This window comes from Arabidopsis lyrata (genome assembly GCF_000004255.2).
Source record: "Arabidopsis lyrata subsp. lyrata unplaced genomic scaffold ARALYscaffold_8, whole genome shotgun sequence".
Lineage (NCBI taxonomy): Eukaryota > Viridiplantae > Streptophyta > Magnoliopsida > Brassicales > Brassicaceae > Arabidopsis > Arabidopsis lyrata.
The window spans coordinates 17,337,422-17,353,251 of NW_003302548.1; the positions used below are offsets into that span (position 1 = coordinate 17,337,422).

The following is a 15,830-nucleotide window of genomic DNA, read 5'->3' on the forward strand; positions in this document are numbered from 1 at the left end:
TTTGGAATAGAAAATATAGCCGTTAAAGTGAGAAAACGTCGCTGACTATATTATCGCAGTAGTAACAACAACATAACGTAAAAAGAAAACAATCCGACCGTTGTACATATAGCCGTTAAGGAACAACAATTTATATATCTGAAATCTTGTGAAGAAAAAGGAAATCTTACTAAAAAAAACAACGAATTCAAGTCTTCTCTCTGAAATTTTAGTCATTTCTCAATCTTCATCTTACTCTCTAATTGCTTTCCATTTCTGATCTCTGTTTCTTCATAAAGTCTCAATCTTTTTTTCTCTATGGCCGGAACTAAAGATTCGCATGTAGTGGAGATTCCGGTAGATGAAGAGCATAAAGAAAGACAACAACAACAGTTGGTTGCGGTCTCGAATCCGGGAATGGGGATACTCAAAGTGATTCAGCAGCATCCATTGTCTGAAATCTCAGAGAGTCCAGGACATTTATTGCTTTTGAAGCTATGGCAAAGAGAAGAAGATTTGTTCTGTCGTCGTGTACTTCTTAAAGAATCGAGGCTAGAGTCAATCAAAAGAGAGATCTTTCAGCTTTGTTGTTTCTTCCTCGTCTTCCACGGGTTTTTCTTCACACTTGTCTACTCTTCTTCTTGTTCTGACGACGATGAAGTAGTGAAAAGCAATGCGGTTTGCAAGAAATGGTGGATACCTTCTGCAGTGTCACTAGCTACTTCATTGGTTCTGGTGTTTCTTGTTCAGGCTAAGCTGTTTGTGTTCTGGAAAGTTTACAGAGGAGTTCATAGGGAGAGGAATGATAACAGAACGCTAACACGGTGTGTTTTGGAGTTGAGGATGAAAGGATCGAGCTTTGATTTGTCGAAAGAGCCGATGAGTGGGAAGAGGATGAAGAGCTCAAGCGTTGAGATCAAGTGGAAACCTGTTACTTGGTTCTCTCAGTATTTGATCACCATTGTTCTTCTTTGCTTTGCAGGGTTGTTCTTCCCGATCTCAAAGTTCATCCTCTGCGGATTTTGACAAACTCTTGCTATTCATTGTTTGTTTGTTCGGTAAGCAAATTGTGTGCTCTTGTTCTTTATATCCAAATCTGGACTCTCAGTGATAAATGTGTTTTATTTGTCAGGACTCTGCATCCTTTCTTCAGCCTCCATTGTGGGGATGAAGCTTTTGGTCCGATCATTGGTCTCTGTTCTAGCTTTGAGAGAATAGCTGTCAAATCTCCCAGACTGAAGAATCCCCGGAGGGCCTAATAACAACCTGTAACTTTTAGCAGTAACGCTGTAACGCTCACACATAGTAGAGAATTGATGTAACTCAGAATCAGAATTCTGATCTTGATATTATTTAATTTCATTATTCGTTTATAATAAAGAACACATCTTGTATAGTAAACCCATTTTTGCAGTGAATCATAAAATGCCAGATTCATATAAAATCAGAACTGCAAACTTTCAATGTATTTAGTGATCTGTAAGATTCCAACTTGATACTGACAATACAAATTTAGTAGCACACATGGCACATAAATTTTTTCTAACTCAACACGGATCAAGCGGAGTTGTGTATCATGTTTCCTGATGCAGTGTTCTGTTTCTACGAGCTCTCAAAACCAAATATCCGAAAAACACCTGCAAAGAGATCCAAGTTGTTGTCATTGTTCATTTTCTGCTATGAATTTTAAGTCTTGTTGCTAACAATGAAGTATTATTAATATGCAGCAGTACCTTCATCAGTATTATACTTGGGATTCTTGTCATCGCCTGCATATGCAAGTAAATTGTATTTGGGATTCCACTCGACGCTGTTCATGGCAGCCCGACATGGAATCTGATGCACCGTCCGCCCGGTTTGGACATTAGCCTGTTTGGTAGTTAGTGGTCAGATACGAGGCAACTAATCCCACATTGAGGAAACTACATAGTAATTAGCAGTGTTTAAGCCTGGGCAGTTACTTACAATATCTATAAATAAATCCTCACTGGCTGAAGCAATATACTCTCCCGAATAGTTGAAGCTTATTGTTCTGACGGGCCACCTGTGAGAAATAGTTGTTAATTTACTAACATGCAACAGATATTAAACCTTTTTTCTGCTATAAATAAGTTCCAGGTTGGGACTCACTCAAGTTTGGTAAATGTTCTCAAACAAAGCATGTCTGAGATATCCCAAAGGCTGACTAAGGAATCCGCACTCCCGACAGCAAAATATCTGTTAATGTAAAGACGAGGAAGGGATTGGATGCAACCGGAAAAATTATATTCATTTGTGTCTCAGATGGCAAAGAAAATGCATGTAAACATTGATTACCTCCCTTTAGGATCAATTGCAATACAATAACACCCGGCTGTGTGGGCTGTGAGAGTGTCAAGTGGTTTAAGAGATGGATACGAAAGAACTTCAACAGTGCCTGAGCAGAAGAACGTACAAAAGTAACTCTCCAATAAGATCATTTTCTCAAGTTCAAAAACCAAGAAATCTGAGCTAGGGAATCGTGTGCAGGAAAGTACAGAATTTAAATTCCTCACCAAGTCCTGTAGTCAAGAAGAAAAAATCTCCTGCCATGTTCCAAGCAATCTCATTAACCTGTTACAAGGAGGCGAAAGATAAGAGAACATTCCATACGGCACCAGAAAATTACTAACTTTAACAACCAAGGCGATTATTACATGAACAAGGAACTTAAGTGAAATATAACCGCATGAGCTTCAAATAGGAGACAGGGAAGAACATTCTCACAAGAAAGCCATTAATGAATATTAACATGAGTCTGAGCTTACGTTACCTCATAATTGAATTTGCGTCTGTGTAGAGGTTTAAACTTACGGACATCCAGAATGGTAAGCTCATCATCCTACATTGGCCAGTAAAAGAAGAACAACCACTGATAAAGGGATCTATCAAGTAATGCATAAACAGTCCAGGCAGGGCCGGCCCAAAAAAATTAAGGACCATGAGCTGGAAAAAATAATCGGACCTAATTTCCTATGTATTTTTGTAAAAAAAAATTTGGACCCTAATTTTAATAAATTTAGTTATAAAAAAAAAACAAAATTAAATAGACCCTGTGCATAAGCACTCTCCGCACATGAGTAGAGCCGGCACTGAGTCCAGGTAGGAACAATGCAAGTGCAAAGACATGAGGATCGAGACAATACCCTATTACCAACAGCTACATGAGTCCCATCAGGTTTGTAGGTGATGTTTATATTCTCTCCACTAAGTTCTGCCTGCTGTGTGCATTTTCCACCTGTAACTCGAAGAACAGATATATCAGCAATTTTCCACTTACAGTAAAACACAAAATTGTAGCCACATCAAGAACCTATTTAAATTTTCTGTTATGGAATCTGGCTAAAAAACTAGTTCATATTTCTTAGAAACGTATATCTAATCATATTCTCATCAATCAATAGTTTCCGCGATATGGCTCAAAAGAAAAAGGCAAGATTGCAAGAAATAATATGTGAATGACACATAGCTAATCCATCAGATTTCTAAACCCAGCTCCAGCGTGTTACATTTTTCAGGGAAAAACCTAATCCTATTAAGAGAATATAACTTACTGCGAGCATCCCAGAGACGAACGCTTTTATCACCAGAGGCAGTAGCAACAAGATCTGAATGTTTGGGGTCCCAACATAGCTGATCCACACTATCAGTATGGCCCTTTAGTTCAAGGTCCTTAGCCTTACTCTGTATCCACACACCACACATACAATCAAATTACAAAGACTACATAGCCCGAATAACAATGATAAAGATAATAATCGAATTAAAACTCAATCTGCATCAAAAACTCCATGAAAACTATACTAATAAGAATTACCAAAGTCTCATCTGAATTAAAACTACCAAAAATTCGAAAACTGCAATACTTCTCCATATGTATCATCATCAAAAAACACACATAAGTTCCCATAGCTCAAAGGTAAAGAAATTACATGACCGTGAGGTTCAATGTTCCAAATACGAGCCGTTTGATCAACAGAACCCGAAGCAAGCTTTGTTCCATTAGAATTCCAAGCCACAGAATGTACCTTCAATCCAAAAAATTCCCCCAAATTCAGCAAAAAAGCTAGGGTTTCGTATTCTTTATTGACAACAGAAATTAGATGAAACTTAGAAAAAGATCGAAAAAAACCTTCTTCTTGTGACCTTGATACTCTCTGCTATGTAAGCTCTTGAAAGGAATCGTCGTCTCCTCCATTTTTCTTCTCAACCTTCCTCGTCTCACTGAATATCAGAGCTTCGCTTTCGAAAACGCAGCGTTTAATTAGTCCGGTATAGATAAACCGAATCGAATTTTAGTAAACCGACCCGGTAAAAAACCTTCTAGATGATTGAGAGTCTTCTGAAAGAAACTAACAAGAAGAGCGGTAAAATTGGGTAAGTGCGTAAAATATGAAAAAAAAAAAAAAGAAAAAAGGTGAAAAAAAAACAGCTAAGCAAACAAACAAGTAATCATTTCCACAGTCTCTATAAAAACGACCTCTTAAATCCACCGACGTTATAGAGCTTTGGTTCTGACTCCGCCGCTGCTTCTTCTTCTAATCTCCGACAGATTTGCTCTGATTCCTTGTGAATATTTTCTTCGAGATGATGATGATGTCGTCTCTTGGTGGTGGTGGTGGAGGAGGAGGAAGTGGAGTTGGTGGTGGCGGCGGAGGGAGGTTTATGACGTATTCGTCGTCTCTTTCGGTGCCTCCTTCTGCTCCTCAGTCTCCTAATTACTCCGGTGGTCTCCGATCACAGTCGTCTGTCTTTGTTGAGCAAGAGAAGTAATTGAATCTCAGTTTCTTAAATTTTTGTTTCTTTATTGTTTGGTGATCTTTAGCTGATGTTTCTGATGAAGTATGTTGATCTTTGTTTTGACGATTTTGATTTTTAGATCTTAATAGTTTATCGCAAATCTGGATTTTCTGTGTTTTGTTTTCTTCTGTTTATATATTAGGATCTATGTTTCGATTCCGATGCATTTGATTGAATCTCAATCCAGTTCACTTCTTGCAAAGCATCAGTTTTTAGTGTTTTGAGGATCATTTCATTGGTTATGTTCGTTTCTGTTATTATTGATTTGTGTTCTTGACTGATGAAACTGTTCAAGTTACAATTTTTGGAAGATTGACTAGATCCACTTCACTAAAAGAATGGAAATTTGAATCTGTTTTTATGGATTTTGAGTCTCTTAACCATGATGAGTGAATCTGCTTGTTAAGTTTGATGTTACTAATTTGGATTTGCTGCACAATTTCTGTTTGGCAGGTATCTTTCAGAGTTACTTGCAGAGCGTCATAAGCTTACTCCATTCCTGCCTGTGCTTCCACACGCATATCGGCTACTAAACCAAGGTGAGCATTCCTGTTTATTATTTGTATTTTCATCTCACAGAATACTTCATTTGCTTGCTTCAGATTCATGAAGCTCTCATACAGTTGATAAACACACTACTGCTAAGAGAGACCTAATTGTTAGCTATTAGGATTAATTTAACAAAGTGATTGATTAATCCCCAAGTAGGTCTAATCTTATTATCTTCCTTCCCTCTTAAAAATTATACAACTTAGAACTAGAACACGAAATGACTAATTCGATATTCTTATACTGACTTCTGTCATTCTGTATAACTAGAGTGAGAGCAATATAACTATTCTTTACTAACTCAATTAACTATGCTGTCTCTCCATTCATTGGTGGCCTAGTGACTGATTTGTTGACTGATTCTAACTGGTGCGTCTTACTCTTGGAAATTGACATTTTTGGAGCAGAAATTTTGCGTGTAACCACACTGTTGGAGAATGCTACAGTTTTTAAGTCAGAGTGGGCTTGACCACCCTAGCCCTCTGGCTTCAGGAGGGATATTTCAGAATGCAAGAGCTGACCTGAACGGATGGGCCTCACAGTTTCCATCAGAAGTATGACTACTAACCATTAACATAACTCTCTAATTCATACTACTGCAATAGAAGTTTTATTGACTTAAGTTATGCTGACATAACATACTTGACTGCTTTTAGTTGTAGTTTATCATGACAGGTAGCCTGGGCTAACACTTAATATCCCTAATGTTTGTATTGTCTTACCTTAGATCAACACTAATTAGATACTCCACTAGCCTCACGAGTAGGATTGAAATAATGCTATAATTTTCTCATATATATGTGGTCACTGTATGCATATTATTAGGATATAGCAGCTACAGGTTGAAATGCCTTGATACAGTGCCCACTTCCATAGAATGAAGTTCCAGGGAAAGAAGTTTCAATATTCATGTGCTTATGCTTCAAGGTTGATATTGCTTCTAATTTTGTTGGTCGATCATTTGCAGAGATCTGTTCCATCATCTCCGGGACCAAATTGGCTTAACTCACCTGGTAGTTCATCCGGTCTCATCGCCAAGCGTACAATCAGGGTTGATATTCCAGTCGACAATTATCCGAATGTATGACCTTTCATTTCTACTCTAGATATATATATGTATGTGTATATATATACTACTTTCTGGTCGGAATATAACTCTTAATTTTCTATATGGCAGTTCAATTTTGTTGGTCGCCTCCTGGGTCCTAGAGGAAACTCCCTGAAGCGAGTTGAAGCAAGTACTGATTGCCGTGTTCTTATAAGGGGAAGAGGCAGTATAAAAGATCCAATTAAGGTATTTATTATTTAACTTCACAACTTCATTTGTATCTCTACATTCCAATGTTTGTTCAACGTCTTAACATATTTCTTCTTGTAGGAGGAAATGATGAGAGGAAAACCAGGATACGAGCACCTAAATGAACCACTTCATATCTTAGTTGAAGCAGAATTACCGATTGAAATAGTCGATGCACGTCTCATGCAAGCTCGTGAAATACTTGACGATCTTCTTACTCCTATGGTTTGTTTTTAGCTCTTTCCCCCTTTGATTTTAAACCAGTTACTAATAGGATTGTTATAAAGTTTTCACACTCGGTTTCTGTTTTATAGGAGGAAACCCATGATTTGTACAAGAAACAACAGCTGCGCGAGCTAGCATTACTCAATGGAACTCTTCGCGAAGAAGGATCTCCAATGTCCGGCTCTGTTTCTCCTTACAATAGCCTTGGTATGAAGAGAGCCAAAACAAGAGAAGGGTAAAAATCATCGAACATTTTGGTTGTGATCATAAAGCAATATGAAACCGATCCAAAATTCGACACAGAAAGGCCATACCACTCTTGACGACACGGTACTGTCTCTTGTCCCTGGGATAGAATTGTTGTATATATGATTTGAAATGTGTTTGTCTGTCTATTTATCATTGCCCCGGAGAGAGATCAGATGACAAAAATTTCAAGGAAATACAAGAGCTGATGAGTCTCTGTCTCTCTCCGAGACTTTGGGTTTGTTTTATGTTTCTCTGTCTGGAAAGTTGGGTTCCAACAGTTTTCTTTTATAAGCTCTTTTTTTGTTTATTATTTTAGCAAAAAGAAAACATTAAATCATGACGATGGTTTGTGTCTGGTATTGGTAATGATAATAATCATAATATGTTTTTGGATACATAAACGTCAAAGTAAAGCTTGTTTCAATATAATGTGTGGAATTATGTAAAGCAAATGTTATGTTCTCGAGTACTTTTCACATGTTTATGACTGAAAATCGACATTTTCTGTTACATGTCAACTCTGTTTTCCAACATTGACAGATTACTCGATTAGTCGGTTAATTCGTCGGCAAAGGGTTTAAACAGATCGGTTATTATACCAATATGTCATTTGGTTTAGTCGTTTGGTTTAACGGCCTGTGACTGCAAAAATACTGGGAGCTTATGAACCCTCATAACCTAGTTTCTTGTGATGCAAGGTAGCTTCCTTCACTGTTTACCAGAAAAAAAAAAAACTATTCAAAAATGGCTATGTACTTTATATAAAAGATAATTTTAAAATTCTATCCAATTTGGTAATCAGTAACATCTTACATAATCTACTATTCAAAAAACACGACTATATTCACATGCAAACGCACATTCATCTAATATGTAATGTATATAGTATTTATTTGCATATAAGAAAGTTTATTTAGAACAAAAGGAAGAATATATTGAATTCTTCGTGATAGTTTTCCCCGTTAAGGTACCAAATCTTTGCAATATGAAATAATCAAATAAATATCATTTTCTACTTTAATTTCCTGTTTCTTTTTTGAAATTTCTTGTTTAATCATTTTTCCAATTTTGCGTATGTTTGTTCTTAATAAGGACCAAAGAACCTTCCCAATCGGTGTAAAAGAATCAATGGGCTCCGGCATAAAACATTGGGCCTTATAGTAAGGCCCATAAGTACAGAATCTAGCTCGCTACGTGGCAAAGCTTCACCGCTCGAAAGAGAGGAATCTATATAAAGCGTATAGATGCTAAAAGTTTCATCTTCAAAACAACACCTTGAGATTTCCGAAGATCAAATCCAAAACCCTAGAACCACAAAAGGTAGGTCAAAAATTAGCTCCGCAAAATCTCAAATTCGATTTGGATCATCGCTTCTCTTAGGGTTTATTCGTTTCCCAGTTCTTGATCTCCGTCGTTTTCTTTCCCTTCGATTCTCTCGCGGTTTTGTTTCCTTGCGTCGATCCATGTGTTTGTTCTATCTCGTGATTCTAGAATATTCTCGTACCATCATCTTGTGATGATTTACCTTTAACTGATGCGTCTGTCTCTGAATTGTTCGTTGATTTGTCTCTGTTTGATCGAATTCTGAATTCTGATCGGCTTGTCTCTTGGATTGATTTCCAGATTTTTCATGTTGATTTCTTTAGGAAGTGTACGATCGCATAATTATCAAACTTGGAACGAGTATTTTTATTTGTTATAATCCTTTTAATATCAAAAGCTGATTTGCACAAAGTCTCTTCTTTTAGGATTGCTATGTTCTTGCTCCATATGTTAACTGATTTTTGCTGTGTACTGCTTGTTCTGTGCATCTCTACTTGTAGCAGTATGGTAATTTCTTTGATTTGACTTTGTTTATAGCTAGCAGCAGCGAGGACTATTCAATGGCGTCGAAAAGAATTAACAAGGAGCTTAGGGACTTGCAAAGAGATCCTCCTGTGTCATGCAGTGCCGGTGAGTGTTTTTATCTATGATCTATCTTCTGTGAACTTTAAAGCACCACTTTGATAGATTCAGTAACCTCGGAATCAGTTTTAGGAGAATGTTTTTTTTTCCTTCTTAAGTTACTGTTTAGATTTTAATGAACTGGTGATGTTTATTAGGTCCTATGGGAGATGATATGTTCCATTGGCAAGCAACTATCATGGGTCCAACAGATAGCCCGTTTGCCGGAGGTGTGTTTCTTGTTACCATTCACTTCCCTCCAGATTACCCCTTCAAGCCACCAAAGGTAACAAAATAAAAGTTTTGTGTTGCTTGTTATGTTTATTTCTGGAGCTTACTGAATTGGTTTATCTTCCACCATTATGATTTAGAGAGAGTGTTCAATCAAGTAGAGGCTTTTTGTGACAATCGACCTTAATTGTTTATGATGCAGGTTTCCTTCCGCACCAAGGTTTATCACCCAAATATCAACAGTAATGGAAGTATCTGTCTTGACATTCTCAAAGAGCAGTGGAGCCCTGCACTTACCGTATCCAAGGTGATCAAATTGTTTCACTTCCATACTTTTTGGCATAGCATTAGTCTGTTTTTCCACCACACCTTCTTGTGCTCATGTCTAAGTTATGGTCATGTCTTAGTTCGTTCTCTCTGATGTGATTATCTGCTTTGACCTAGCTCTCTTTCCATTGGTTTTATGAACAAACAATATATCGATTTGTTATAGAATTATGATTAGAAAATGAATACCAATGTTAAATAAAAAAGTATAGTCAAGGCCATTATCATAAAGATTGAGTTCTGTTTTGTGGGTCCTTATTTAAATGCTGTGATATGGTATTAGTCAAGTAAATCCTAGAAGGATGATCTCTTTTAATGGGAGTGTTGTCTTATGTTATAATGGTTAAGGTCATCAAGACATACAAAAACATAGGGTCATCATTTATTATGGCTAATGTTATAATGTTTTAATGGGAGTGTTGTCTTATGTTATGTTATCATGTCATCATTATCAATATTGATGACATGATATCTGGATTTCCATTTGCGAGTTGGTTGAAGGTACTTTCTTTTATTTGCATATATGCTAAAGAAGTAAAGTTGGTGTGCAATTTCCACAGGTTCTTCTGTCGATATGCTCATTGCTGACGGATCCAAACCCTGATGATCCTTTGGTTCCTGAAATAGCTCATATCTACAAGACAGACCGAGTCAAGTACGAGTCTATGGCTCAATCCTGGACCCAGAAGTATGCAATGGGATGATAACTAGCAATAATACCCACACCAGTACATTGCGCATTAAACATGAGAAATAAGAAAAGAAAAAACTGAATTTGGATTTTTCTTTTGGCTACTTTTGCCTATTAGTTTTTTTTTTTTATATCTTGAAGCCGTGTGTTGGGTGTGTGTGTACATGAGCTTTATTATGCCTTATTTGAAACATTGAGATCTTGCAATGCTTTAAGCCAATAATCTGCTGTCATGATAAGTCCCTTGCAAGTAGTGTTGAAGAATACAGATCAGTTTGCAGATAATAAATAAAACATGTGCGCATCATAGTGATTGTGAAATTAGATTGGAGTTGGACCAACACATTTTGATGATCTTGACAGGTTTATACTGTGTTAGATTCCTATTGGTAACTATAAAGAAAAGTCTTGAAGAGTAGAATAATAAACATGAATATGACTTGTTCCATTTGTACGGTTTTCTCTTTCTTTTATACTTGAAAAATTCAAAATGATTTAGGAACAAGTGATGTGATTGGTTTATTAAAGTATATATTTACAAATTTAGCTAGTTTATTTAGTCTTTCTCATATGTGTATCTGACAAAGATACATAATGTATTCAATCGTAAAATGAATTCGGTATGACTTCACCATTAAAACGCGTTTGGGTTCGGTGAGGTCTGCTGTGCATCAGAAACAATGATCTTTATATATGAAATAAAACTGTTGAAGTAGGTCTTATTCATAGCTAATTCGAGCCTATTTTTTCAAGGAATTGTAAGTTTTAAAATTGAATAAAAAAATGTTGAATTCGGTTTTAAGTTTGGTAGATCAATACAATGACAATTTAAGAAACGCATGAGGTGGTAACACGAGTTAATGCAAAAATACACGAATACACGCGATGCCAAAACCCGCAGAAGAAAGCGTGTGCTAGCAGCAATTACTACCAAATTGACCCCAAAACGACGTCGAACAGATTCATCTGATTCTAAAACGGCGTCGGATTGATTTAATCATATAAAAAAACAAGGTGTGGAAGGACTGCGAATGAGACATGCCGGCCATTTCATGGTGTTAAGAGAAAAACAGAGTCCCCAAATACTTTTAAAAAAAGAAAACACAGAGAAGAACAAAGTGCACCAAAATCCTCTGATTTTCTCAAAATTCAAATCTCTTGAGATTAGAGAATTTTTAGATTCTGTAATATCTCTATCTACAGATCTCTGTATATAGAAAGAGGTATAACTGTCGCCATCTTTATCTCTCTATCTGTTACAACTTTTGTTACTATTTTTAGATGTTCTCGCTTTGGAATTAAAACACTTGAATGATTCGTTAGGGTTTTTGTCGATTTTCGTCTGCATTGCTTTTGCTCTTTCCAGAGGAATCTTAGGTCATTTCGACTTAAGATTTTTGATTTTTGCGTCAGAGGATAATTTATCCATCTAGTTCGTTAATTTTGCGTTTTAAGTTGTGCAAATTCAGGAAGAGTGTTGTTCCGTTGTAACCGATTCTAAAGATGTCAGGTAATTTTGAATACTTTCAAAGAAATAAAATCCACCAGAGTGAAATGGTTGAACTTAGTTTTATTTTTGATGAATATTGCAGGTCGTGAACAAACAGGAGAGAAACTATCAGATTCTGAGTGCATAGAAGAAGAGCCACGGCGTTCTAGAATTGGGAATTTGAAGAAGAAGGCTATTACTTGTTCAAGTAAACTTACTCATCCTTTGAAGAGAAAAGGCAAACGTAAAATCGAGCTTCCTTTTATTGAAGATGTTAGGGATGAGAAAGATGAGAAGATTGTTTCTAAATTGCGTCAACAACTTCTCAAGAAAGATTTGTTGCCTCCAATGCATGATGATTATCATATGTTGTTGAGGTAAAAGTTCCGAAATTTTGATTCGGAATTGGTATCAAAATGAGCACTTTTTTATTTGTGTCTCTATCTATGTAGGTTTCTGAAAACAATGGAATTTAAAATCGAGAAAACTGTCACTGCATGGGAAGATATGCTCAAATGGAGGAAAGAATTTGCAACTGACCGCATTATACAGGTACGAGATATGGTTTCAGTTTACCCGAAAAAGGAGTAGTAGCATAACAATGTTTTACAAATCGATGAAATAGGATTTTAATTTCAAAGAGTTGGACCAAGTGACACGGCACTATCCTCAAGGGTATCATGGAGTTGATAAAGATGGGAGACCTATTTATATCGAAAGACTTGGAAAAGCTCATCCTGGTAAGCTTATGGAGGTAACTACCATAGAGCGATATTTGAAGTACCATGTACAAGAATTTGAGAGGACACTTCAAGAGAAGCTCCCTGCGTGTTCAGTTGCAGCTAAGCGACGAGTTACTACAACAACTACGATTCTAGATGTTGAAGGCCTGGTATGGTAAACTCATGTAAATGCCTTAAAGGAACCACTTGTTTTTTCTTGAATGATAACGTCGCTATTGTGGTTGTTTAGGGTATGAAGAACTTTACTCCTACAGCTGCTAATCTCCTGGCCACCATTGCTAAAGTAGATTGCAATTATTACCCTGAGGTACTTTACTCTTTCAAGAATACACTTTTATGTACTAGAAGCTCTACTCCAAGTATAAAAGGGGAGAATATTTTGTCATGAATCCAATAAGCCGAGTGGACATGGATATTTCGGTTGCTCTAAAAGTTTGTAATCATGGTCTCTGACTCTTGCAGACTTTGCACCGAATGTTCATTGTCAATGCAGGGATTGGATTCAGGAATTTTCTTTGGCCTGCCGCACAGAAGCTTGTTGATCCGATGACTATTGCAAAGATACAAGTAATGATTATCGCTCTGGTTTTTAAGTATATATTCTCCTATTTGCTGTCAGCCGCCGCTTATGTACTTGTATTACTCAGGTTTTGGAGCCAAGGTCCTTGTCAAAGTTACTTGAAGCAATTGATTCCAGGTTATTGTGTTATAGGTCACCTCATAAGTTTTTGTTTTTATTAATAACCTCATTCAAGTTTTGGTTACGACATTAGAACATAACTGTTTACTGCTTTTCTTTTTCTCTCTGTACAGTCAACTTCCAGAGTTCTTGGGAGGCTTATGCAAATGTCCTAACGAGGGAGGGTGCTTGAGGTCTAACAAAGGACCCTGGAATGATCCTGAAATAGTTGAGGCATGTCCCTTTTTGTTTTTGCTTTATAAGATTTAATTACATATGAGCTGTCATGGTTAGTTGAGTTAATATTATCGGTGTCTTGTTTTGCAGCTCATTCATCACATGGAAGTTAATCCTGTACCGCAAATCACAACAGCTCCTCTTCATATAAGAGATTCTGATTCTACCACTTGCACGATCCCGCCTAAAGTGAGCTCAATGCTCCATTGATTTAAGAGGTCTTACTTTTATGTACCGTACAATGTTGTAACTTTATTTCTTGTCAGGAAAGGTATAACAAAACTTTTAAAGAAGAGCCAGAATCTGAAGAATATTACTCTTCCAGTGGGTCAAGATCTTCAATGTACACTTGTTTAGTTCCTCCACTCTCCGATAAGGTGCTTTTCGACCCTGTATGTTTCTCAAAACATTTTATTTAGATTGGTTTTTGACTAAGCCTCTTTGCGCAGGCTAGTACATCAGACGGTGATAAAATCATTACTACCGTGGAATCTATAGAACCGGCTCAATCCCATTTACTTAACGCGGACACCGAAAACTCTTTTGCAAATACAACCATAAGAGAAGGTGTTTCTTTTCTTCATGCCTTGTTACATAGTTTTGTTAATGTTCTGTTCCACATGGATTCTAATTGCTACTGTATATTCAACATTTCAGGTGGTCAGATGTTACGGTTTGGTGCTCTTAGAGAGAAAATCAACGGCGAGAACATCTTTCACTTGGTGAAAACACTACTAGCCTTTCCACTGAAGCTATTTGTCTTCGTTGGTTTCCTATTGCCTGGATACTGGCAAAGACAGAACAATGTCGTCGTCCCAGAATCATCAATAAACAACCAGGTTCTCGAGTGTTTAGATCGTCTTAAGAAGATGGAGGAAGAATTCACAGAGATTAGTAGAAAACCAGTAAAAATCCCAGAAGCAAATGAGAAGCTCTTAACGGAATCTCTCGAGAGGATCAAGTCTCTAGAACTCGATCTCGACAAAACCAAATCAGTACGTAACTCTCTCGATCTTGAGCTTATATCATTATTAAGCTTGTTAAATGCTTTATCATATAATGTATCTCCTTTTTGTGTGTGTCTTTTAGGTATTACATATAACATTAACAAAACAACTTCAGATCACAGAACAGCTTGAATCTCATTACCAAGAAGTAAGCCCACTCACTCTATAAATATATATACACTATGATTAAATTTGGATTATTCGTTGGTTATATTTGTATTATGTATACTTAACTTTAAATTGAGACAGCTCTATTATTCTTTCTATATTGGCAGCGAAGAAAACGATGCTGTATCTGAAGCTTTTGGTCATTAAAGTTAACGGAGAGAAAAAGAAATTATATACGCAGACCTTTGGTTTTATTTTGGTCTATGCCTTGTAAAAATTATATAATATTTCCGAGTGAGGAACAAATCTCGATTATGTTTGAAAGTTGAAACTCTTTAATTCGCTAGTACGAAAAGTTTACATAAATCATGAAATAAAGTTGGAATAACATACATTTATGGTTAGCTACTTGTTTACATACAATTTGTTAACAATGTATATATGTATGCCTGAAATGATCGATGGAAACAATCATAATATTGAAAAACACACGGCTTCAAATTGTTCATACTTCGCCATCGGTCTAATTAGGCGATTACGTTAATAATCGCTTAAAAACAATGTATCTTATCTATTTATAATTATGGCAAAACTCGTAAACCTTGCAAAGATGTAGAAACTCTATCAGAAACTTTTTTTGGTTTCTTTTTTTTTTCTTACCCGGTGATTACTTGATTCATTTTATGTGCAGCCAAAAAAAGAAAGTCACAACTCACATTCTCACAATTCATTTATTGTACCACTCCTCACCAAATTATTTGCATAAGAAATTGGTTTATTAATCATTTTTAATCACTGAACTATTAAAATAGTTGAATGAACAAGGAAAAACTAAGAAATCTACCATATTTTCCCTAATTCTTTCCAAATCTACCACATTTTCAACTTCCTTTCCAATCCTACCACATTTGATATGGGAAGTTACTATTTTGCCCTCTCTTTCTCTTTGTGTTTATTTTTTAAATTTTTTTATGTTCTTTTCTTTCTCTCACTCTTTCTATCTCTCACATTATTTTTTATTTCTCTCACTTATAGATATATATACATATATATGTATATATATCTATGAAGTTTTATTCTTCTTTTTCTTTTCACATGATTTTTTCTCTCCTACAAAATATAAATCTGGGTTTGAAAATAGTTTATTAGTTATATTGTTTTGGTCCACGACATTAAATCGGCTACACATTTAGATCTGAGTTTCTTCTCATATGAACTTGTCCCCGATCTAATTATATTACTCATTTGATATGAACT

At 36.2% G+C, this 15,830-nt stretch overlaps 5 protein-coding genes across 6 annotated transcripts; 4 read left to right on the top strand and 1 right to left on the bottom strand.

Annotated features, from left to right (window-relative positions):
• The first annotated feature begins 111 nt into the window (after positions 1 to 111).
• On the top strand, positions 112 to 1,423 carry LOC9300511. The gene is made up of 2 exons (XM_021035374.1): positions 112 to 1,037; positions 1,112 to 1,423. Exon 1 carries the CDS (start codon positions 298 to 300, stop codon positions 1,003 to 1,005), a length of 708 nt encoding a protein of 235 aa, XP_020891033.1. The 5' UTR covers positions 112 to 297; the 3' UTR covers positions 1,006 to 1,037; positions 1,112 to 1,423.
• Positions 1,394 to 4,238, bottom strand: LOC9300512 (THO complex subunit 3). Its single transcript, XM_002866082.2, has 11 exons — positions 4,130 to 4,238; positions 3,930 to 4,025; positions 3,552 to 3,681; positions 3,144 to 3,235; positions 2,771 to 2,839; positions 2,514 to 2,571; positions 2,296 to 2,395; positions 2,110 to 2,196; positions 1,945 to 2,023; positions 1,713 to 1,848; positions 1,394 to 1,616 (listed from the first exon to the last, which is right to left on the bottom strand). Exons 1-11 carry the CDS (start codon positions 4,193 to 4,195, stop codon positions 1,582 to 1,584), a joined length of 948 nt encoding a protein of 315 aa, XP_002866128.1. The 5' UTR covers positions 4,196 to 4,238; the 3' UTR covers positions 1,394 to 1,581.
• A 245-nt stretch (positions 4,239 to 4,483) lies between these two features.
• Positions 4,484 to 7,543, top strand: LOC9302203 (KH domain-containing protein At5g56140). The gene is given in 8 exon segments (XM_021035364.1): positions 4,484 to 4,766; positions 5,251 to 5,336; positions 5,754 to 5,788; positions 5,790 to 5,900; positions 6,314 to 6,427; positions 6,524 to 6,640; positions 6,725 to 6,868; positions 6,958 to 7,543. Coding segments are annotated over 8 exon segments (939 nt in total). The 5' UTR covers positions 4,484 to 4,584; the 3' UTR covers positions 7,108 to 7,543.
• A 697-nt stretch (positions 7,544 to 8,240) lies between these two features.
• On the top strand, positions 8,241 to 10,549 carry LOC9300513 (ubiquitin-conjugating enzyme E2 30). Its single transcript, XM_021035387.1, has 5 exons — positions 8,241 to 8,437; positions 8,978 to 9,070; positions 9,220 to 9,347; positions 9,495 to 9,599; positions 10,180 to 10,549. Exons 1-5 carry the CDS (start codon positions 8,362 to 8,364, stop codon positions 10,321 to 10,323), a joined length of 546 nt encoding a protein of 181 aa, XP_020891046.1. The 5' UTR covers positions 8,241 to 8,361; the 3' UTR covers positions 10,324 to 10,549.
• A 602-nt stretch (positions 10,550 to 11,151) lies between these two features.
• On the top strand, positions 11,152 to 14,977 carry LOC9300514 (phosphatidylinositol/phosphatidylcholine transfer protein SFH14). 2 transcript variants are annotated; one of them, XM_021035345.1, is made up of 15 exons: positions 11,152 to 11,533; positions 11,780 to 11,820; positions 11,903 to 12,176; positions 12,252 to 12,351; positions 12,425 to 12,691; positions 12,772 to 12,849; positions 13,005 to 13,109; positions 13,190 to 13,239; positions 13,356 to 13,455; positions 13,549 to 13,647; positions 13,725 to 13,835; positions 13,908 to 14,025; positions 14,116 to 14,453; positions 14,548 to 14,613; positions 14,741 to 14,977. In XM_021035345.1, exons 2-15 carry the CDS (start codon positions 11,814 to 11,816, stop codon positions 14,762 to 14,764), a joined length of 1,737 nt encoding a protein of 578 aa, XP_020891004.1. In that variant the 5' UTR covers positions 11,152 to 11,533; positions 11,780 to 11,813; the 3' UTR covers positions 14,765 to 14,977. The 2 variants fall into 2 exon arrangements, with proteins under 2 accessions (XP_020891004.1, XP_020890993.1); XM_021035334.1 differs by having other exon boundaries at positions 11,153 to 11,533; positions 11,634 to 11,820.
• The last annotated feature ends 853 nt before the right edge of the window (positions 14,978 to 15,830 follow it).

Bases quoted from the DNA above. Each gene is read 5' to 3' on its own strand.
- LOC9300514 (XM_021035345.1), top strand. The intron at 12,692-12,771 runs GTATGGTAAACT...GTGGTTGTTTAG, and splicing joins TTCTAGATGTTGAAGGCCTG to GGTATGAAGAACTTTACTCC. The intron at 13,240-13,355 runs GTTATTGTGTTA...CTCTCTGTACAG, and splicing joins CTTGAAGCAATTGATTCCAG to TCAACTTCCAGAGTTCTTGG.
- LOC9300512 (XM_002866082.2), bottom strand. From the start codon at position 4,195: ATGGAGGAGACGACGATTCCTTTCAAGAGCTTACATAGCAGAGAGTAT. The intron at 4,026-4,129 runs GTTTTTTTCGAT...TTTGGATTGAAG, and splicing joins ATCAAGGTCACAAGAAGAAG to GTACATTCTGTGGCTTGGAA. The intron at 3,236-3,551 runs GTAAGTTATATT...TTCGAGTTACAG, and splicing joins TCGTCTCTGGGATGCTCGCA to GTGGAAAATGCACACAGCAG.
- LOC9300511 (XM_021035374.1), top strand. From the start codon at position 298: ATGGCCGGAACTAAAGATTCGCATGTAGTGGAGATTCCGGTAGATGAA.
- LOC9300513 (XM_021035387.1), top strand. From the start codon at position 8,362: ATGCTAAAAGTTTCATCTTCAAAACAACACCTTGAGATTTCCGAAGAT. The intron at 9,348-9,494 runs GTAACAAAATAA...TTTATGATGCAG, and splicing joins ACCCCTTCAAGCCACCAAAG to GTTTCCTTCCGCACCAAGGT. The intron at 9,600-10,179 runs GTGATCAAATTG...CAATTTCCACAG, and splicing joins CTGCACTTACCGTATCCAAG to GTTCTTCTGTCGATATGCTC.